Source organism: Perca flavescens, chromosome 3 (genome assembly GCF_004354835.1).
Source record: "Perca flavescens isolate YP-PL-M2 chromosome 3, PFLA_1.0, whole genome shotgun sequence".
NCBI lineage: Eukaryota > Metazoa > Chordata > Actinopteri > Perciformes > Percidae > Perca > Perca flavescens.
Genome location: NC_041333.1, coordinates 30155708 through 30178890, shown reverse-complemented (window position 1 = coordinate 30178890; position 23183 = coordinate 30155708). Strand labels below are relative to the sequence as shown.

Below are 23183 nucleotides of genomic sequence, written 5' to 3'. Positions count from 1 at the left end.
AAAAACTATTACATATGAGGTATTTACTTTGAAAAGAGGCATTTAATACACTTTCAGAGTAGTCTGGTGCTGTTTTTCAGGTGGTCAGTTAAGCTCCATACAAAGACACCTGCTGCTGTTTTGTAATCAGCTTTGATCTTAGGGGATGATAATATGTAGGAACCTGAACTGTGTGCAGATTTTAAAATAATTGACAGGTCATGCATTTCTGTCTCGAGTTAAAAGTTTGGCCTGTTGTAAGTCTTGTCCTTTGTTGAATGAAATAACCTGGATTTTAATGTTGTGAGTTATATGATTGTGTAGTATATTAAAGACAATTGAATTGTTCCTTTCTTTTTGTATATTTGTACGGTACCTCTGCTGGGAGAAAAATATATTAGTGAGCAACCGCTCATCCACCTGTACTTTTGACTACAGTACTGAAAGACCACATTGATTGTGAGCTGCAGCAACAATGATCCCTTGAATCAGAAGAAATGTCCAAAATGCTCATGTCAATCTCCTTTTCAGAAAATGAAGTGTTCTATTATGTTTTAGTTTTTTCTGTTTGGAAAAATTGTTTCTTTAGCAGGTGCGTTGTATCTCAATTTCACAAACTCCTTTAAAGTTCTAAAAGCTCTTGTGTTCAACAACAATCTTGAATCCTTCAGAATAAAAGCATTCCCACAAGCGTTAACTGACTAAACACTTAATTTTGCATATAAAAAACTCATTTGGCACGAAAGATGCGCAGACTATGACTATCAAAATGCTTATTTTCACTTGCACTTCATCCTTACGTTAACAATTCGCCGTGTTGAAGACAAATGATTCAGGTCAAGAAATTACTGCCAGAACATATAACGTCGTGGTGATTTTGAGGTTTAGTCACCGAGCTTAATTTTGGTTATTCAACTAAATTGTCTTCAATACCTTGCAAATGTATTGCAGTGCTAATAAATGGATAAACAATATATTGGATAGGGAATTTTATAAATAACACAAGATGACAGTTGTAACTAATTTACGTGACAATGTTACGCTTTATTTTGAAGGTAAATAAAGTGCCCGGATAAGGGGCGGAACAACAACACTAAGCTGTGCTGTAACGTTACTGTCAGACTACTGCTGCGGATCTCTACTGTACATCTCTTTTCAAGTAGCTACGTTAGAAAAACAACGGAAAGTACTAACAAAGCATATCGGGTAGTATACGATAAAAACACTCCCACTCATACAGGTTGGTAATTCGAGTGTTAGCTCAGACTTAGATGAAATAAGCTTGTTTTATGTTGCTAGCGTCAACTCCGTTACATTATCCGATGAAAACACATCGCTCAACAGCGGAGCATGGTTAACGTTAACGTTATATCGTTAGCTAACGTTATGTGCAGGTAGTTCGACGTAAATTCATGTTACAAATAACCGGGTATGCTCAAGCCATATGAATTATGTTAGCTAGCTAGATGTACCCTGTGTGCTTAACCTAGAGTCATATCCTAACCCTAGGCTTAAGTTAGCAACGTTAGCTAATAGTTAGTTAGTAACAGTTAACGTTAGTGCTTTACTGTTGCAAGTATTGCATTTTTACTTTGTTTAGCTATCCTAGGTTATAGCGGATTTGCTTCATTGCCCTCCAGGTGCGGAGATGATGGAGGAGAATGGGCAGCAGTCGTCCGACGCCCAGCAGCCAGACCTCAGTTTGAGGAAGGGGAACTACGAGGAAGAGAGCTTCAGGTTGGATTCTGCCCTGCGACTATTGTTGCATCCGCGTTTGTCAAAAGTTCATGCTGCTCTGCAAACATACCTTAGATTAGAACATTATATAAATCATGCACGGACCTGCTGTATTGTTTAACGTTATGCAACTTCATTGAGGGTTAGTGACTACCACGGTGTAGGCTACAAGAGGGAAATGATCACAATCAGGGACGTCACTATGATTGAAAGACAGGGGCTTACCCCCAGGGTATTTGTAACTTGCGTTTGCAAAATCACATCTTTCGTTACTGTATTAGAGCTACACTTATGTCAATCACCAGTCAAGAAACCAATATGTTAACAAGTCAAAAGTGACAGACATATCCTCTTCTTCCATTTCTACTCTGTTCCTTCTGTCTTATCCTTTAAGATAAAACAAAACCCTGATGCTAATTTCATGACTTCGAAATGCAAATTGGTCACATGAAACAACATCCAAAATGTCCAAAAACAGACAAACAGAGACCAGACAGCTAATAAGTTGGTAAGTTAAACAAATATGACAAATAGCAGTACAAAGAAAAAAAATGGGCATCCCTGCATACTTTATCATGTAAGACATTAATACGGATCCTATTTAAAGTGGCTACTGTCTAAATACAATAACCTGATGGCGGAAGGAATAAAAGATTTGGAGTAATAATTACTGTATATACTGTATGTAGGATTGCTTTCATTTTATTTTCACATGTGTATCTGTGGGCATGTGCTCATCTTTAGCCTAGCCTACATTTAGGCAACATCTACATATTTATTTAATTTATCACAGCCAATGAATGCAGAAATATAGCTAGCATATATAATAAATATAATGAAATAATTTAGTTTAGGCTATGCATAGTACCTAGACCTGCCAACAAATGCTTATTGTTAGAAGAAAACCAAACAATCCCTAGACCTATAGACCACTGACCTCAATCATGCTGGCTCCCTCAGAATCAACTGCTCTGCCAATCTCCTGCTTCTCTTTCTTTCTGCTATCTATCTATCTATCTATCTATCTATCTATCTATCTATCTATATCTTCCAATATCTACCTCAGCGCTGACAACTTAAGCTGCACACTTACAATAAAGATCAATAAATAGAAACAATAAGACAGATTAATAAATGGGAACAATAAAAACAGTCAATGAGTCAATGAATTATATTTTATATGTGACATTTAAGTTCATAGCTACTAAATATTATTATTATTATTATAATATTATTTTTGTTATTCATTTAATTTAAAGTGTAGCATCAGTAGTTGACTAGTGCTGGCTGCTGAAAGCATAATTGTCTGTCTCATTTAGGGTTTAAAGTGCTGCAAGACTTAACACAGTGCAATGTTTTCCAGTATCCAAATCTGACTGCATTCTGGCAGGTGGATTAGTTTGCACAATAATTAATGCGGATTTAAAAAAAAAACAATGTGTTTCTGTCCTGTCTAAGAACAGAACAGCCGAGGTGCTCAAAGGGAAAGCATTTTTATGTTTACTGGTGCAAGGTGGTTTCCCAATGTTTTATTAAGCCCAGTGTTGAGGCATTTTACAGAGATTATACACTCGCTCAGTCAGTCACTCAGTCCAACTCTGGAGCACCTAAATCTGTAAACTGGGACTTTTTTGGTCCTTTAGGAAAATACTTTGTCCTTTCGTATTTTGTCACTTCAACGACACGTCTTTCAAGAAGACAGCGGACCATACTGCATTTAACACTTTGTGCAAGAATGGATGAAATCAGTCGGTTATTTGGCACCATGGGGCGCGTCCGCTCTGACAGCCTTTCCAGCGATGCCACGCAGTCTACAGGCAGCAAACTGGTTCTGCGCCATCGGCTCAACCAGTTGATGACGTGCGTGGATGACCTGGACCCCAAAAACGAGCTACATGAGGAAATGGTCAAGACTCTGGATAAAGCCTTCCTCCTCTGTGGCAAGAGAGCCAACAAGCCGAAAAAACACAGTTTCAGGTGGAAAAAAAAAAGCTATTCGCTTGTCTTTTCTGCGTGTGCTGAAGCTGGAAAGATAGTTTGATATAGGATAGGTTTTTTTTATTTAGCTCTGTACTCTTTTTCTCTTTAACATGCTTTAGATTTTTTTTTCTGCTGTGGTTTCAAAGAACTGGCCATTAAAAGACACTGTTCGTTCTTGCTAATTGAAACCCTCCAGGGGAACTTTGTCCTTTGGATTTTTGTCATACATGTTACTGTCGTAGCTGAGCAAAGAAAATTCAACCATATGAATGTTGCCAGTTTGGGCGAAAGGATGAATGGTTTCATTATCTATCTTAACAGTAGCAGCCTGATTTGCGCGTGGTAGTATCACAGTGTTTATACTGTAACAGCTTTTACACTCGAATGATGTGCTGATCTTTGGTTTTGCCTCACTGAATGAAGCTCTTTTATTGTCAAAGTACAGTTCTGTTTCATTTTGTGCTGTGGTGCAGCTGGATGTTTTCGGTTGTAAGGTGATCCTTTATATTTTAAAGGTATATTGTCATACCCAATAGCTTGTTCAGTTCTAAACATCTGTGTCCATTTATTATCAATGGAATATGTATATTTTTGGATGCGAAAAGTGCTGCACAAATGACTATTTTTTCCATCTTCCATGCCCGCAGGCTACACATGGTGACGTGGAACGTGGCCACAGCTGATCCACCAGATGACATGACCTTGCTTCTCCATCTGAACTCCCCAAAGAGCCCAGACCTCACGTCATTGGGTAGGTGGTGCATGGAATGTGAATTGATTGTTGGGGTCAGTATTTTGTGTATATAACAGGCAGAGTGACTGACAATTAAGAGTGTGTGTAATAGTTTGCAGGAGGTGTATTCGGGGCCATTGAGGTTTGTGTCGGATACTATATTCGATGACCCCTGGAGTCACCTGTTGATGGCCACCTTAGCACCACGGAAATACATTAAGGTACAAATCTTCTTAAAACACCCTGATACGCATTCAAGGTGACACGCATTTCCAGGTTAACAAGAACAGATTAATCTTTCAAGTGGCAGTTTTTTTCCCCCTTGTAATAAGTGTAAATCCTTGATAGCTTTTATTTGGAGTATAATGTTGCACTCTATTTACTTTGTGTGTGTGTCAGGTGTCATCCATCAGAATGCAGGGTCTGCTGCTGCTCTTCTTCTCCAAACTGGAGCACGTCCCCTTCATCAGAGACATTCAGGCCACATACACACGCACAGGCATTTTTGGTTACTGGGTGAGAAATACACACACACACACACACACACACACACACAGGACTCCACTGATTTAGCATTGCACTTGTGTTATTCTGTCAGACTCACAATGGACAGTTAAAACAGCAAAAAAAAGGAATCAAAATAGATGCAGCAACATTCTTTTTCCTCGTTTAAATCTGATGTTTTCATTACCCAAAATGCAACTCAACCGCCAACAGTCTGGTCGCAAAATCGGGAGTATGTTGCCAGTGGTGGCTAATGTAGCCTCTAGTCTTAAACAGAGATGAGGAGTGGTCTATAGAGGTCTGGTAAGATCACTTCTACTGCTCACTCCACATCCCCGGATTCTTTTTCCTTTTCAAACTTGCAGTCTTCAGCTCCAACTGATGCTGACTCACATTTTATCACTTGAGGACATCTATCAGATTTAACACCGCTTCCTCTGGAGAGCTTTACACAGTTTTTGTCTTCACATATGCAGTAGTATTCCCTAACACTAGTAACCACACTAATGTGTAAAATTGGTGCAGTTCCCCTTTCGATAAGGGATGGGATGAAAAAAACACACATTCCACTTGTGTCACTTTGTCAACTTGTCAACTTATTTTTTGTCGGTGGCAGCAATATGTTGCTGTAGTCTTCACAATATTTCTTCTCGTTGCTTTGCCCACAACAGCAGTGCTTGTGCTGAATCAAAGAAATCCAGTATTTTTAACACTTGTCTCTCTGTGTCATAGTTGAGGGCGGATGGTGAAGTTAAAGGCATGGGAGCTGTTGACAATGACAACTGACTTGCTAACTCAGTGAGTATTAAACAATTGTTTTGGAATGATTTAACATTTAGTAAATTTTGGAATGATCATTTTAACTTGTTCTGTTTTTCTCTTCAGATCACTCTCTGATACAGGAGCATTTGACTTCATTGAGCAAACTCAAGACTCTTCTCCTCGGACACTAGACCTAGAACAGCTTGATAGGCATAATCAAGAATACCACACTTACATCCTAATAAAATGTGCTCTTAATAAGAGCTTATTATTGTAAAGCAATTGTGTGTATTTATCCACTGAAGTTGAATACAACTACAGCAGCTTTTTTTTTTTTTTAGGAGACACGTTTGCAAGTTGGGGAATCCATTTTGAGGATGATGTGTTCTTGCTTATGCCTATTGGGTTCTCATTTTAAAACATTAGCGAAAAGGTGTGGGTTGTCTCTAAGGAAACATTTCTGATTACTGTTATCCTTTTTTTTTTTTAATTGCAGTTATTTGGGTTTTGTTGTGTGTGTGTGTATATATATATATATATATATATATATATATATATATATATATATATATATATATATATATATATATATATATATATATATATATATATATATATATATATATATATATATATATATATATGTATATATATATATATATATATATATATATATATGTATATATATATATATATATATATATATATATATATATATATATATATATATATATATATATATATATATATATATATATATATATATATATATATATATATATATATATGTATATATATATATATATATATATATATATATATATATATATATATGTATATATATATATATATATATATATATATATATATATATATATATATATATATATATATATATATATATATATATATATATATATATATATATATATATATATATATATATATATATATATATATATATATATATATATATATATATATATATATATATAAAAACTATTACATATGAGGTATTTACTTTGAAAAGAGGCATTTAATACACTTTCAGAGTAGTCTGGTGCTGTTTTTCAGGTGGTCAGTTAAGCTCCATACAAAGACACCTGCTGCTGTTTTGTAATCAGCTTTGATCTTAGGGGATGATAATATGTAGGAACCTGAACTGTGTGCAGATTTTAAAATAATTGACAGGTCATGCATTTCTGTCTCGAGTTAAAAAGTTTGGCCTGTTGTAAGTCTTGTCCTTTGTTGAATGAAATAACCTGGATTTTAATGTTGTGAGTTATATGATTGTGTAGTATATTAAAGACAATTGAATTGTTCCTTTCTTTTTGTATATTTGTACGGTACCTCTGCTGGGAGAAAAATATATTAGTGAGCAACCGCTCATCCACCTGTACTTTTGACTACAGTACTGAAAGACCACATTGATTGTGAGCTGCAGCAACAATGATCCCTTGAATCAGAAGAAATGTCCAAAATGCTCATGTCAATCTCCTTTTCAGAAAATGAAGTGTTCTATTATGTTTTAGTTTTTTCTGTTTGGAAAAAATTGTTTCTTTAGCAGGTGCGTTGTATCTCAATTTCACAAACTCCTTTAAAGTTCTAAAAGCTCTTGTGTTCAACAACAATCTTGAATCCTTCAGAATAAAAGCATTCCCACAAGCGTTAACTGACTAAACACTTAATTTTGCATATAAAAAACTCATTTGGCACGAAAGATGCGCAGACTATGACTATCAAAATGCTTATTTTCACTTGCACTTCATCCTTACGTTAACAATTCGCCGTGTTGAAGACAAATGATTCAGGTCAAGAAATTACTGCCAGAACATATAACGTCGTGGTGATTTTGAGGTTTAGTCACCGAGCTTAATTTTGGTTATTCAACTAAATTGTCTTCAATACCTTGCAAATGTATTGCAGTGCTAATAAATGGATAAACAATATATTGGATAGGGAATTTTATAAATAACACAAGATGACAGTTGTAACTAATTTACGTGACAATGTTACGCTTTATTTTGAAGGTAAATAAAGTGCCCGGATAAGGGGCGGGAACAACAACACTAAGCTGTGCTGTAACGTTACTGTCAGACTACTGCTGCGGATCTCTACTGTACATCTCTTTTCAAGTAGCTACGTTAGAAAAACAACGGAAAGTACTAACAAAGCATATCGGGTAGTATACGATAAAAACACTCCCACTCATACAGGTTGGTAATTCGAGTGTTAGCTCAGACTTAGATGAAATAAGCTTGTTTTATGTTGCTAGCGTCAACTCCGTTACATTATCCGATGAAAACACATCGCTCAACAGCGGAGCATGGTTAACGTTAACGTTATATCGTTAGCTAACGTTATGTGCAGGTAGTTCGACGTAAATTCATGTTACAAATAACCGGGTATGCTCAAGCCATATGAATTATGTTAGCTAGCTAGATGTACCCTGTGTGCTTAACCTAGAGTCATATCCTAACCCTAGGCTTAAGTTAGCAACGTTAGCTAATAGTTAGTTAGTAACAGTTAACGTTAGTGCTTTACTGTTGCAAGTATTGCATTTTTACTTTGTTTAGCTATCCTAGGTTATAGCGGATTTGCTTCATTGCCCTCCAGGTGCGGAGATGATGGAGGAGAATGGGCAGCAGTCGTCCGACGCCCAGCAGCCAGACCTCAGTTTGAGGAAGGGGAACTACGAGGAAGAGAGCTTCAGGTTGGATTCTGCCCTGCGACTATTGTTGCATCCGCGTTTGTCAAAAAGTTCATGCTGCTCTGCAAACATACCTTAGATTAGAACATTATATAAATCATGCACGGACCTGCTGTATTGTTTAACGTTATGCAACTTCATTGAGGGTTAGTGACTACCACGGTGTAGGCTACAAGAGGGAAATGATCACAATCAGGGACGTCACTATGATTGAAAGACAGGGGGGCTTACCCCCCAGGGTATTTGTAACTTGCGTTTGCAAAATCACATCTTTCGTTACTGTATTAGAGCTACACTTATGTCAATCACCAGTCAAGAAACCAATATGTTAACAAGTCAAAAGTGACAGACATATCCTCTTCTTCCATTTCTACTCTGTTCCTTCTGTCTTATCCTTTAAGATAAAACAAAACCCTGATGCTAATTTCATGACTTCGAAATGCAAATTGGTCACATGAAACAACATCCAAAATGTCCAAAAACAGACAAACAGAGACCAGACAGCTAATAAGTTGGTAAGTTAAACAAATATGACAAATAGCAGTACAAGAAAAAAATGGGCATCCCTGCATACTTTATCATGTAAGACATTAATACGGATCCTATTTAAAGTGGCTACTGTCTAAATACAATAACCTGATGGCGGAAGGAATAAAAGATTTGGAGTAATAATTACTGTATATACTGTATGTAGGATTGCTTTCATTTTATTTTCACATGTGTATCTGTGGGCATGTGCTCATCTTTAGCCTAGCCTACATTTAGGCAACATCTACATATTTATTTAATTTATCACAGCCAATGAATGCAGAAATATAGCTAGCATATATAATAAATATAATGAAATAATTTAGTTTAGGCTATGCATAGTACCTAGACCTGCCAACAAATGCTTATTGTTAGAAGAAAACCAAACAATCCCTAGACCTATAGACCACTGACCTCAATCATGCTGGCTCCCTCAGAATCAACTGCTCTGCCAATCTCCTGCTTCTCTTTCTTTCTGCTATCTATCTATCTATCTATCTATCTATCTATCTATCTATATCTTCCAATATCTACCTCATCTGCTCAATGAATTGAAGGATACAACGGTACAATAGCATTAACAGGGACCCTATGGCATTTAGTTTTCAGTGACAACAACATTCTATGGGGATTGATATTGTTTCAGAATATGCCTACTATAGAGATAGGCTATATTATTGGCAATGAATAAAGAGTTGTGATTATCTTGATAAGATAACCATTTCTTGTATTTCGCTCGTTCACTCTAGCTAGACTTTAGTTTAGCAAACCATAGCAAACCTTTCCTTTTCCTCAAGAAAACGTAGCTAAAGGTAAGCAGGTCATTAAAAACAACTTACAATTTCACTCTGTATCACTGCGTGTAATCAATCTTCCTTTCACCATTAACGTGTGTGTGTGTGTGTGTGTGTGTGTGTGTGTGTGGGGGGGGGTGCATAGCTAGTTCAGACCAAAGAGTAGCGACGAGATGAATCCCCCAGTTGCTTGCAACGTGCCAGTCTGCAATGCTCTGAAAGCTGCCAGTTCACACCAATGCAACGAGACGGTGCGGTGCATCATCTTGATAGCACGACTCTCTGTACTTATGTCAAACTTCCGACTTTTCAGCTATTTTTTGTAGCTATATATATCATTTGTCTAAATATCAATGAGGATAAATCAAATTTTTATTGTTGTTCTTATTATTATTTATGGGGGCTTAGGAACATTTTGGGGTAGCTTCAGCCCCCCTAAAATAGGCCTAACGACGTCCCTGATCAAAATTACAAGATGAAAATATCTGTACGAAATTATTTGATTAGGTTTACAAGTGTGCCTTGATAATATGGCGGTCCGCCATATTTTTATTGTTATAGAGAAATGTTAAGTCTAGCTGTATCAGACATGTTGTCGATAAGCAATCAAGATGTAGATTTTCTGAATGGACCTTGGCCTGAGATATTGTCCACTACACAATCTTCAGATCCTTCAGGGGATAAACTTATAGACTGTAGGATGCACTACATACAGCTACTGTAGAATGAGTAGTCATATATATAAAATATGTATATGTATACCTGTGGTAATGTGAGTGTTGATGAGTATAAGGAGTCTGATGTACAAGTGTGTGTATGTGTAGCTGATGCACGGTAAGTGGATCCTACCAACTATTGCACAGTTACACAGTACTGTCACAGCCATAAAATGGTTTTGCTGACCGTGCTCATAAAAAGTAATGGCATGTGGGAAGAAACTGCTTGTGGGTCTTGTTCATTAAGTAATAAGTGATTTAAAGAGCCTGACAGGGAATATTTCCTGGATGGTGGTTAATAATAAGTCACATGGTCTTTTCTGCCGTACCAATGGTAGATTGTAGCCTCTTGCTTTGTGATGTTTAGTTGTAGAGCCATACCAGACTGTTGAGGTGGAGGTGGTGACTGCTTAAGTTCCCTTGGCATATTGGGGTAAAGGCTTAATTTCTTTCCTGGGAACTGTTTTGATGTCAAACCAATGATCAGTGTCATTTGAACTGTAGAGAGGCCCAATCATACAATGGCAAGTATTGTATTATGATAAGGGGGTCATTGTGATGGGCTGTGATGACACAATCTATATAGTGCATAATACAAAAGAGTGATTTTTCAAGCTGTACCAGATACAGTATCTCCTCACTATCTTGTTTTGATTCTTGTAGTGAAATTGGCGTTGCCTTCTTTAGACAGAGTTGACACTGTCCACTTTTGGATGGAAAGTCAATCAGAAAGACAGGCTTTTCATTGTTGACATTCACCTCTTTAGTCTTCACTTCAATTATACTTTATTGTCCCCTTGGGGAATATTGTTTTGGACTTCAGCGCTGACAACTTAAGCTGCACACTTACAATAAAGATCAATAAATAGAAACAATAAGACAGATTAATAAATGGGAACAATAAAAACAGTCAATGAGTCAATGAATTATATTTTATATGTGACATTTAAGTTCATAGCTACTAAATATTATTATTATTATTATAATATTATTTTTGTTATTCATTTAATTTAAAGTGTAGCATCAGTAGTTGACTAGTGCTGGCTGCTGAAAGCATAATTGTCTGTCTCATTTAGGGTTTAAAGTGCTGCAAGACTTAACACAGTGCAATGTTTTCCAGTATCCAAATCTGACTGCATTCTGGCAGGTGGATTAGTTTGCACAATAATTAATGCGGATTTAAAGAAAAAAAAAACAATGTGTTTCTGTCCTGTCTAAGAACAGAACAGCCGAGTGCTCCGCAAAGGGAAAGCATTTTTATGTTTACTGGTGCAAGGTGGTTTCCCAATGTTTTATTAAGCCCAGTGTTGAGGCATTTTACAGAGATTATACACTCGCTCAGTCAGTCACTCAGTCCAACTCTGGAGCACCTAAATCTGTAAACTGGGACTTTTTTGGTCCTTTAGGAAAATACTTTGTCCTTTCGTATTTTGTCACTTCAACGACACGTCTTTCAAGAAGACAGCGGACCATACTGCATTTAACACTTTGTGCAAGAATGGATGAAATCAGTCGGTTATTTGGCACCATGGGGCGCGTCCGCTCTGACAGCCTTTCCAGCGATGCCACGCAGTCTACAGGCAGCAAACTGGTTCTGCGCCATCGGCTCAACCAGTTGATGACGTGCGTGGATGACCTGGACCCCAAAAACGAGCTACATGAGGAAATGGTCAAGACTCTGGATAAAGCCTTCCTCCTCTGTGGCAAGAGAGCCAACAAGCCGAAAAAACACAGTTTCAGGAAAAAAAAAAAGCTATTCGCTTGTCTTTTCTGCGTGTGCTGAAGCTGGAAAGATAGTTTGATATAGGATAGGTTTTTTTTATTTAGCTCTGTACTCTTTTTCTCTTTAACATGCTTTAGATTTTTTTTTCTGCTGTGGTTTCAAAGAACTGGCCATTAAAAGACACTGTTCGTTCTTGCTAATTGAAACCCTCCAGGGGAACTTTGTCCTTTGGATTTTTGTCATACATGTTACTGTCGTAGCTGAGCAAAGAAAATTCAACCATATGAATGTTGCCAGTTTGGGCGAAAGGATGAATGGTTTCATTATCTATCTTAACAGTAGCAGCCTGATTTGCGCGTGGTAGTATCACAGTGTTTATACTGTAACAGCTTTTACACTCGAATGATGTGCTGATCTTTGGTTTTTGCCTCACTGAATGAAGCTCTTTTATTGTCAAAGTACAGTTCTGTTTCATTTTGTGCTGTGGTGCAGCTGGATGTTTTTCGGTTGTAAGGTGATCCTTTATATTTTAAAGGTATATTGTCATACCCAATAGCTTGTTCAGTTCTAAACATCTGTGTCCATTTATTATCAATGGAATATGTATATTTTTTGGATGCGAGTGCTGCACAAATGACTATTTTTCCATCTTCCATGCCCGCAGGCTACACATGGTGACGTGGAACGTGGCCACAGCTGATCCACCAGATGACATGACCTTGCTTCTCCATCTGAACTCCCCAAAGAGCCCAGACCTCTACGTCATTGGGTAGGTGGTGCATGGAATGTGAATTGATTGTTGGGGTCAGTATTTTGTGTATATAACAGGCAGAGTGACTGACAATTAAGAGTGTGTGTAATAGTTTGCAGGAGGTGTATTCGGGGCCATTGAGGTTTGTGTCGGATACTATATTCGATGACCCCTGGAGTCACCTGTTGATGGCCACCTTAGCACCACGGAAATACATTAAGGTACAAATCTTCTTAAAACACCCTGATACGCATTCAAGGTGACACGCATTTCCAGGTTAACAAGAACAGATTAATCTTTCAAGTGGCAGTTTTTTTCCCCTTGTAATAAGTGTAAATCCTTGATAGCTTTTATTTGGAGTATAATGTTGCACTCTATTTACTTTGTGTGTGTGTCAGGTGTCATCCATCAGAATGCAGGGTCTGCTGCTGCTCTTCTTCTCCAAACTGGAGCACGTCCCCTTCATCAGAGACATTCAGGCCACATACACACGCACAGGCATTTTTGGTTACTGGGTGAGAAATACACACACACACACACACACACACACACACAGGACTCCACTGATTTAGCATTGCACTTGTGTTATTCTGTCAGACTCACAATGGACAGTTAAAACAGCAAAAAAAAGGAATCAAAATAGATGCAGCAACATTCTTTTTCCTCGTTTAAATCTGATGTTTTCATTACCCAAAATGCAACTCAACCGCCAACAGTCTGGTCGCAAAATCGGGAGTATGTTGCCAGTGGTGGCTAATGTAGCCTCTAGTCTTAAACAGAGATGAGGAGTGGTCTATAGAGGTCTGGTAAGATCACTTCTACTGCTCACTCCACATCCCCGGATTCTTTTTCCTTTTCAAACTTGCAGTCTTCAGCTCCAACTGATGCTGACTCACATTTTATCACTTGAGGACATCTATCAGATTTAACACCGCTTCCTCTGGAGAGCTTTACACAGTTTTTGTCTTCACATATGCAGTAGTATTCCCTAACACTAGTAACCACACTAATGTGTAAAATTGGTGCAGTTCCCCTTTCGATAAGGGATGGGATGAAAAAAACACACATTCCACTTGTGTCACTTTGTCAACTGAACTACAGAAACAGAAGTAAATGTTTGACTTGCTAAGTTTTTCCCCCCAAAATGTCAAATATAGCATCTGTTGCACTTGTCAGAAGTTGATAATTTTGTCTTGTATTTCTGTCTTAGTTGTTAAAGCACTGATTTGTCTCTCACACAGGTGAAAAACTGAAGGAACAGTGCAGAGTAGTTTGACAGAATTTGTGGTTTCTCTGTTTCTCATCTTTTCCTGTTTGTCTCTCAGGGTAACAAAGGTGCCGTGTCTGTCCGTCTGTCTTTCTATGGCCATATGCTCTGTTTCCTCAACTGTCACTTGGCTGCGCACATGAAGTACGCCACAGAGAGAGTGGATGAGTTTGAGTACATCATGGACACACAGACCTTTGACTGTAAAAAGGCTTCAAGAATTGTTGATCACAGGTGAGTAGATACACAGAATATAAACTCCAGCTTACCCAAACAGATGTTTTGAAAATATGACAGATCTTAAAGAAGGTCTTTAAGCTTCATTTATTTCACAGTCTCTGCATCATGTATAAAGTCGGTACAGTCACCCATTCTTTGATATTTCTCATTTCTTTATCCATCAACTGCTTTCTCCTGCTGTCCATCCTCCCTCCTCTGCCCCTCTCTCGGTCCAGGCTGGTGTTCTGGTTTGGAGATCTCAACTTCCGAATTCAGGACCATGGCATGCACTTTGTCCGCTCCTGTATCAACAATCAAAACTACAACCTGCTGTGGAGCAAAGACCAGGTTTGACCCTTCCAGAACCATTCAGCTGTTTACAGCATAATCAACTCCTGTTCATATGAGGGTTCATAGGGATCCCAGCACAACACTTGATCTGTGCATGAGCAGCCAGAATATTATTATTCATGCTTTGATACTGTATTTGTGATTTGGGAGTTAGTGACAGTATGAAATGTGTCCGTTGTCGTTCTCAGTTGACCATGATGAAGAAGAACGAACAGATGCTCCAGGAGTTTGAGGAAGGGCCTCTGGACTTTCAACCCACGTACAAGTTTGACTTAAACTCCAATACTTATGACAGCAGGTAACTGTTTTAGTAACATCATTATAATCAATCCTAACTAATCATAATCATAATTTAAAATAGTTTTTTTTTTTTCAGTACTTGCCTCTTAATTATGGTAATTTGTATATATTGCATCTGTGCCTTTTTTCAACTTCACAGGCTCTACAGGACATGGTTTGGCTTTAAGTAAGAGTTCAAAACACATTTGTGTCCACATGTCCCTTAATATATCATGTCACTCCTTTTTGAATTCACCTAACTGCGCTACAGTATGTGCACACATGCTACTCTTAACAAGATGCTAAATGTAGTATCCTCTTTTTTTTAATAATATAGTAAGTCATGACCAATTTTCAAAGGCTTAATGAAGATCATCTTCATCTGTAACATACTGCAAATTAAACAAACCATCAGGTGGAGCTAAAAGTCTTTTCAAGACAAATGTCAGATTGTCTGTGCAAAGAAAAGACTGAAATCCTTGTTTATTTTGCAGAATGTTGTCTGAGCTCACAGACCTGTTGTTTTGGGGGCCAATACTATTGCTGTTAAAGGTACCCTGTGGAGTTTTTGACCACTAGTGGAACTGTTGCACAATATTTTTATGAGTGGATCCCCACTTGTTTTGTATCATTGTTGCACGCATGAGAACACAGGCGTGATCCACATTCCTTCTGACAGTTTCATGTTATTCTCATAATAGACAGTTGGTGGAGCTAATGCACCAAGAAACGTAGCAATGCAAAATGCAGGGACATCTAGCGAGCAAACATGAATGTAAACAATGCAGAAATTTAAAAAACAATTGATTTTACAGATGTTTTATGAGAAAGATAAAGACATTCAACACATTTGTTAAGAAGCAAAGCAAGGCAAGGCAGCTTTATTTGTATAGCACATTTCAGCAACAAGGCAATTCAAAGTGCTTTACATGAAACATGAAACATTAAAAACAGTTAGAAAACAATTAAAAACAATTTCAAAGCATGAAAATAATTAACAACAATTTAAGATCATTAAAAGACAAGAATAAAATGTACAGTGCAGTATAAGAATTTTAAAGAAAGAGCAGTTAAAAATAGGTTATTTAAAGAAAGGCAACATTAAAAAGATATGTCTTCAGCCTGGATTTAAAAGAACTGAGAGTTGCAGCGGACCTGCAGGTTTCTGGGAGTTTGTTCCAGATATGTGGAGCATAAAAACTGAACGCTGCCTTCCCCCTGTTTAGTTCTGACTCTGGGAACAACAAGTAGACCTGTCCCAGACAACCTGAGAGGTCTGGGTGGGTCATAGTGTAGTAGCAGATCAGAAATGTATTTTGGCCCTAAACCATTTAGTGATTTGTATCAAGGATGCATAAATGTGCTTTGATGAGAAACACTAAATGTTTATTCAACTTTTTGTTTAAAAACTCCAAAAGGTACTTCTAAATGGCAAAATATCAGTAGTCCATATTAACCTGCCTTTAACCTACAGTGTGTATTACCATCTTACTGCTTTCAGAACTTGTTTATATAAAAGGGAGTGTCCCAGAACAGCTGCTGCATAACAGTTAACATGCATGGCCAGAAATAGATGTTTTGGTAACATGGTAGCTATGACTGTGGATAATTCAATATGTGTGTGTTGGATTATAATTAGATCCATTAATCACCCAGACATGCTACCGCCTATGATGGAGGTTGCTGGCAGACAACAGCTACTGTGTGGTCTGTAAAAATCTGTTTAAATCATGTCACATTAACTGTAACAAAGATGAAAGTGTAATACACAGCCGTGTCCTGTAATATGACAGTGTAAATTGTAGCTGCCTTAACATACTAGTAAATACATTTTAAGTCATGTAATATTAGACATCTCATATCAAAATCTAAGTTTTATAATTTAGTTTAACACAAAACTCTGTGTCTGAAGAACCTTAGAAACTCAAGAAAATCACAGATTTTGTATCTGTTAGAGATAATATATCTGAAACATTGGCATTAAATTTATCCATCTATTAAATTCCATTGCACAAAAGAGCAGCTTGTATGATGGAATATAATACTTATATATTTACTAGGGCTGGGCGATATAGAGAAAAACAGATATCATGATATTCTTGATCAAATACCTCGATATCGATATTGCGGCGATATATTCTAGAGTTGACAGTTGGTGCTCTCGCAAAATATCTTCACACTTAGATTTTAGATAAATAATCCTTAATAATAGAACAGCTAGAACAGTCTGGTAAGTTCAGAAAAGTACATCACTTCACTGTAATGCAGCCTTTAAAACCAGGAAAAGACACTTATGTCATATCACGATATTACGATATCCAAAATCTTAGACAATATCTAGTCTCATATCACGATATCGATATAATATCGATATATCGCCCAGCCCTAATATTTACATAGACAAACTGAAGCTTTTACCTGTTGTATTGGATGTACTGTATATACAGATCCACTAAGGCCCACAGTACTTGTCTGATATATTGTTACACAGTGAAATTACAGTATTGCAAACACCTAGCAACTTACTGTATAATTATTTGAGTGGCCAGACTGTGGCCTGGTTCTCGACCTCTAAATTGCTGCCCACCTCTCCAGTTTTTTTTTTTTTTTTGATGATTCAAATAGGTCCGATGTTGTGATTGCTGAAGGCTGGTTCTAGAGCTTTGAGGCAAAATTAAAAATGCAGAGCCAGGAAAATAGCTACATCAATAAAAAAATGGCCACAAAAATAGCGACAAGTGTAAATGGGATTGATGCAGCTCTACAGGTCATTGTAATTAAATACATAACAGAAAAAACTGCTCAACAAATGGAATATTCCTTTGTTCATTGTGAAAAATATTAAGTTAACTGCACCTTCTTTGTTGACTGAAATGTACTGTACTTCCGTTGACATAGATTACTCACTAACTCTCCTTTCAAACAGAAATACGCTAACATGAACACGATGTCGAACTGAATAATATAGTGAAACAAAATGGCAATTTAGTCTGATTGTCAGGCTAGTGAGAGGGCAACACCCCCCCCCCCCACCACCCAAACTCTACTCTTTCATCGGTCACCCAGTTATGCACCTTCCAAAACCCTTGATCCTTTCTTGTTATAAAGCGTTGTCTTTGTCTCCTAACTAAAGCCCGCCTCTCTACTCTCTGTCCGGTGGTACACGTGTCCAGCGGTAAGAAGCGTAAACCTGCCTGGACCGACAGGATTCTGTGGCGGCTCCGACCCAAGGCCCCACCCTCTGACGAGCAAGATGAAAACAGGGTTGGACCGGATGCCAAGAAGGTCGGACATGTGGAAGAGGATGAGGAGTACCCGCTGAAGATCAGGCAGGACTTGTACACCAGCAACATGGAGTACAGCATCAGTGACCACAAGCCTGTCATCAGTGTCTTCACACTGGAGGTGAGAAACTGGAACACAGTAAAGCCGTTGGTTGGATTATATATTTAGTGAAGAGTCAAATTCTTGTTTTGTTTTGAGGACAAATCCCACGAAAAGACTAAAACCAACAATGAATTGATTCTTCTAACGTGTTGTGTGTGTATCCAAAGGCTGATCTTATTCCTCTGTGTCACATCAATTCACAATCCCCAACAAAAACACCATTTGTTATTTTTGAGAAACTTGCTAAAAACGTCTGTGCCCATCTGTTTAGGCGGTTACTGAGCCTTTAAAATAAAAGTCAAAGTTTGAGTTCAGATCCATTGGCAGGTTTTTGAAAGTGGGAAAGTATCGGGAGACAGATTAACACATTTCTGGTTTTGGTATTTTAAAGATGCAGTAGGTAAGACTTATAAAACTAACTTTCTGTCATATTTGCTGAAACTGACCCTATGTTCCAGTAGAACTACATGAAGCAGGTCATTTAAAAAAAAAAAGAATCCGGCTCCTCTGGTATCACCTACAGCCTGTAGTGTGATTTGCAAAAATCCACCGCTCCCTGTTCAGATACACCAATCAGGGCCAGGGGGTGTGTCTTACTGCGTGTCAATCACTGCTCGGGCACACACATTCATTCTCCCTTGTGGGGGGAGGGGCTTAGGAGACCGTTTGGGCTTTAGCAGAAAGGGGGGGAGGTACTGAGAAGTTGTCAATGTTCAAATTCTTTGGCTAAGTCCTGGATCTTCATAATCCTGCCTACAGCACCTTTAATGGGATTTGTTGGCAAAAACAGAACTGTAGGATTTTACCAGCCTCATCCTTTAATGTTTTTAAAGGCTTTTAAAGGATAACTGCTCTTTATTACAACCTGACTCTTATTTCTCTATATGAGGCCATGGTTTCTATTGGTTATGAAAACCTTTACAGTAATTGATGAGATTTGGCTGATACTGTATATTGATCAATATTAGCTTATTGTAGATATATTGGTATCGGTGTGTATGTCAACCAAGATGTAACAAGAAATTGCTCTACAGTGTCCAAGGGCGCATGGGTAGCTCACCTGGTAGAGCGGGCGCCCACATGCAGAGGCTCAGTCCTCGACGCAGTGGCTCAGGGTTCAGGTCCGACCCGTGGCCATTTGCTGCATGTCTTCCCCCTCTCTCCCCCCTTTCTTGTCTACAGCTGTCCTGTCTATTAAAGGCTAAAATGGCCAAAAACAATTCTTTAAAAAGAATGTGTCCATCACATAGTTTGTCCACCAGAGCGCACTGGCAAGCTGATTTCTCAAATGTAAAATGTCCCGTTCAGTATGTATCTTGGTCAAAAAAAGAAGAAATAAACAAATCTAAGCCACCCATGTCAAGACTGTACTAATACTATCTGTTGCTATTTGATTTTAAACTCCAAAATATCGCTATCTGTATCAGCCTCAAAGATCCAGTATGGGTCGGGCTAAATGCAAATTCTAATGGGGTGAGAAACACAAGCAGTCAGATGATCAGACAAGGTGTTAAAAAGCTACCAGTTTAGCCAGATCATCTAAACTGAGGGTAGACTGTAAGGGAGCACACCTAAATGTTTGGAATAATCCCTTGCACAGCCACTGTTTTTCTGTGCAAGGAAAACCGTGAGTTAGTAAACCTGGAAGTGGGTCAAACTGATGGATGTTGCAGTGGACAGTTTGGGTAATAATGTTTTGGCTAACCTTGGGATTTGTTTCAAACTAATCTGATTGTCTGACTGCTCTTGTTTATTTCACTGTCGGGCTTCTTTTTAGGAATGTCACGTTCGTTCCCAAATCCTTCACTTGTTAAGTGATCACAACTGATGGAAAATGGGGCCAAACCTACTAAATAAAATCCAAGTGGTAACTAGAGGACACTCAGAAAGCCCAGACCATAAAGCCATACCCTGTCCCTCAATGTTAATGAACATGAAAAATTGTTTATGTATTCACCCCATTATTCGGATCCTCCCCAAAATGTAATGGGTTCTTCCTTGGCCCATGCTACACCCTTCCGTTAACTTTCATAAAAAGACTCGTGGCCTGTAGTTTTCCCGTAATCCTGCTGACAAACCAGCAAAGGTAATAACAGGAATGAACAGGATGTATGCTTTTAAATATCTACAAATACATTTACATATTCATCTGTGTATCATTTACCTTCAGAAGGCAAGATGATTTAACTTTAACTTATTTCTCCACCTATCTAGCTGAGGAAGATGTACGAGACTCCCCTGGTGCGTCTGCAGGCAGAGGGCGACTGGAGCGCAGACATTGATGCAATGGTTCTCTACAGCCCTCTGCAGCCGTTCCCCTCCAGTACATGGGACTGGATCGGACTCTATAAGGTTGTCTGAACAAAAACCATTTACCATTGGCAATTGAAGTGTGATATTTCAGTATGACAATCTTGAATGTGTGTATTTAACTCAGGTTGGATTCACCAGTGTGTCGGAATACATCACCTACACGTGGGTCAAAGACGACGAAGTGGCCTTCAATGAAGAAGTCATACAGGTAGTAATTTGTGCACCAATGAGTAAGACACACTATCTTAAGAAAACAGAACCAACCGATGATATAATAAAAGATACATAAATAGAACAAAAGTCTCTCTCTGTTGTTTGTAGGTATATGTAAGTAAAGAGGAAATCCCTGTGTGGGGAGGGGAGTGTGTGCTGTGCTACTACAGTAGTACTCTGCAGTGCATCATTGGAATCAGTGAACCATTCAAGGTAACTATAGAGCACATACTGTACTGTGTACCAAGAGTACGCCACAAATAGCCATTTATTTTCTCCTCCATTCTATTTGACAACGTAAAACTGATTTAATTGGTCAGAAATGTTCCTGGGCGGGCGCCTGGGGTAGCTCACCTGGTAGAGCACACGCCCATATATAGAGGTTTACTCCTTGATGCAGAAGGCCGCGGGTTCGACTCCAACCTGCGGCTCTTGGCTGCGTGTCATTCCCCCTCTCTCTCCCCTTTCATGTCTTCAGTAAATAAAGGCCTAAAATGCCCAAAAAGAAATCTTTAAAAAAAGAAATGTTCCTGGGCATGGATGTAAGCACCAGTCTGACCTGCTGCTTTCTCTCGTAGGTCCATGAGTCCAAGGTAGCCAGTGAGGAAGGCTTGATGCCTGAGAAGATCAACGGACTTGACAAAACCATTGCGAGCGAAAACTTTTTGAACTGATCTATCAGTGTGGTAGGATGTAGAAATGGATCTTGTTTTGGCCTGGATTGTTGTTGAATTGTTTCCTAACTTATCACAAAAGGTGCAGATTAGGACGTGTTTCCTCTTAATGCTGTTACACATGCCCACTGACTTCTCTAACGCTGCCGGTGTGGCTATAAGTGACTTACATTTCTGTGGTCAGTACATTTTTTTTTTTTTTTGTCTCTAGGGTCACCTTTTCTCCACGTGTGTTGACCTGAATCGAAGGTCTGACTGAAATCAAGCAAAGCAGAAGCTATGAGCAATCCTTCATCAACTGACTTAAAACCTGTTTCCCCCAGAATGGAAACTCAAATTTAAATTGGTCTGAGCGTAGAACAAAGAAGTGCCAGCTTTGTGTCCTGGCTTAAAGCTTAATAAAATGACAAAGTTACTATACTGTGTACAAGATTGCTTTATGAGATATGATGAAGTGCTTTGATTGGATGTTATGTGTTTGGTTAATGAGGAATTTGGTTTCCAGGTTAGACATATCGATAAAACAGAAGGTGAAGTACGTTGTAGGATGTGTACAGGCCCGCTGCTTTGTGTGATCAATCCAGAGTGTCGGTTGATGAAAGGAAGCGCTCCTTTCAAGGCTGTGTTAGAAAATCCAAAAATTTGTCTCCATGTTTTAATGCTGGACTTCATGCTCTCACAGCTGCTTCCGTGTGGCAGAATGAAAAGCTGGAACACTGAATATTTGAGTCTGGCTAGTTTGGAAGGGTGAACACACCCTAGCCAAACTTCACCGGACTGCTACAGTTATGTCAAGACAAAGGGAATTGCAAAACTAACAAAGCTCATTCACCTGAATTTGTTATTTTTCAGCAAAAGGAGTAAATAATAATAAAATATAACCGTTGTGTGTGTGTGTGTGTGTGTGTGTGTGTGTGTGTGTGTGTGTGTGTGAGAGAGAGAGAGACTACTCATTTTCAGCTTGCAGTCTCATTAGCCCACCTGCACTTTGCAGTTGTTGAAGAAATATTCATTCCCTTTAAAAAATTATATCACAGCGAAATGGAGAAAGATATGTTGCACTGTTTATTGTTAATGTATAAGTATTTATAGGTTGTCATGTTTAAGTGTGTCAAGAAAGAATATAATTATTAAATTAATAAAAATAAAAAACATGGTTTCAGCAAGTGCCTTTGAAATGATTGTGGCTTTGTATTTAGTGTACTGTACCATGCTGCTCAGTTTTGATACAATATGTGTCATTAATATTCATCAGATTATTTATCATAACATGGCGTGATTTTCATGGCCTCTTGCTGTTCCTCTTGATTATAAATATTGCTGTTCTAAACTTTCACCAACACAAAGAGTGAGTGTTGTTACTGGCTTGCTGGAATCAATTATATTAGCCAATTTATGTTTGTTTTTTTACTAAAAAGTGACCTATTTTCTGAAATAGTAATGAAATGTAATGTACTGTAAGACAATGTCAACAAATGTATTTTAAAGCAAATGAAAATAAATAACTTACTTATTTCTTTGTGTTGTCTATGCTATTCTCGATCATAACATTTACTTATATTA

General features: G+C 38.1%; 1 protein-coding gene and 2 long non-coding RNA genes across 6 annotated transcripts; all 3 read left to right on the top strand.

The window, feature by feature from the left end:
* Nucleotides 1-1070: 1070 nt before the first annotated feature.
* LOC114553237 (uncharacterized) lies at nt 1071-4431 on the top strand. Its single transcript, XR_003692271.1, has 3 exons — nt 1071-1219; nt 1620-1716; nt 4344-4431. It is a non-coding gene; the product is annotated as an uncharacterized LOC114553237 (long non-coding RNA).
* A 6-nt stretch (nt 4432-4437) lies between these two features.
* On the top strand, nt 4438-5473 carry LOC114553236 (uncharacterized). Its single transcript, XR_003692270.1, has 3 exons — nt 4438-4447; nt 4542-4650; nt 4829-5473. It is a non-coding gene; the product is annotated as an uncharacterized LOC114553236 (long non-coding RNA).
* A 2285-nt stretch (nt 5474-7758) lies between these two features.
* inpp5ka (inositol polyphosphate-5-phosphatase Ka) lies at nt 7759-23087 on the top strand. Of its 4 annotated transcripts, XM_028573727.1 has the most exons (15): nt 7759-7911; nt 8312-8408; nt 12831-12935; nt 13030-13138; nt 13316-13432; nt 14243-14418; nt 14640-14751; nt 14943-15052; nt 15194-15220; nt 18207-18438; nt 20635-20673; nt 20731-20772; nt 20858-20941; nt 21055-21159; nt 21525-23087. In XM_028573727.1, exons 2-15 carry the CDS (start codon nt 8320-8322, stop codon nt 21618-21620), a joined length of 1443 nt encoding a protein of 480 aa, XP_028429528.1. In that variant the 5' UTR covers nt 7759-7911; nt 8312-8319; the 3' UTR covers nt 21621-23087. The 4 variants fall into 4 exon arrangements, with proteins under 4 accessions (XP_028429528.1, XP_028429524.1, XP_028429526.1 ...); XM_028573723.1 differs by having other exon boundaries at nt 20635-20772; XM_028573724.1 differs by lacking the exon at nt 7759-7911 and adding an exon at nt 7938-8100 and having other exon boundaries at nt 20635-20772.
* Nucleotides 23088-23183: the final 96 nt, after the last annotated feature.

Excerpts from the sequence above, each read along its gene's own strand:
- inpp5ka (XM_028573723.1), top strand. The coding sequence starts at position 8,320 with ATGATGGAGGAGAATGGGCAGCAGTCGTCCGACGCCCAGCAGCCAGAC. Across the intron at positions 8,409-12,830 it reads TACGAGGAAGAGAGCTTCAG|GCTACACATGGTGACGTGGA; the intron begins GTTGGATTCTGC and ends CCATGCCCGCAG. Across the intron at positions 15,221-18,206 it reads AGGACATGGTTTGGCTTTAA|CGGTAAGAAGCGTAAACCTG; the intron begins GTAAGAGTTCAA and ends ACACGTGTCCAG.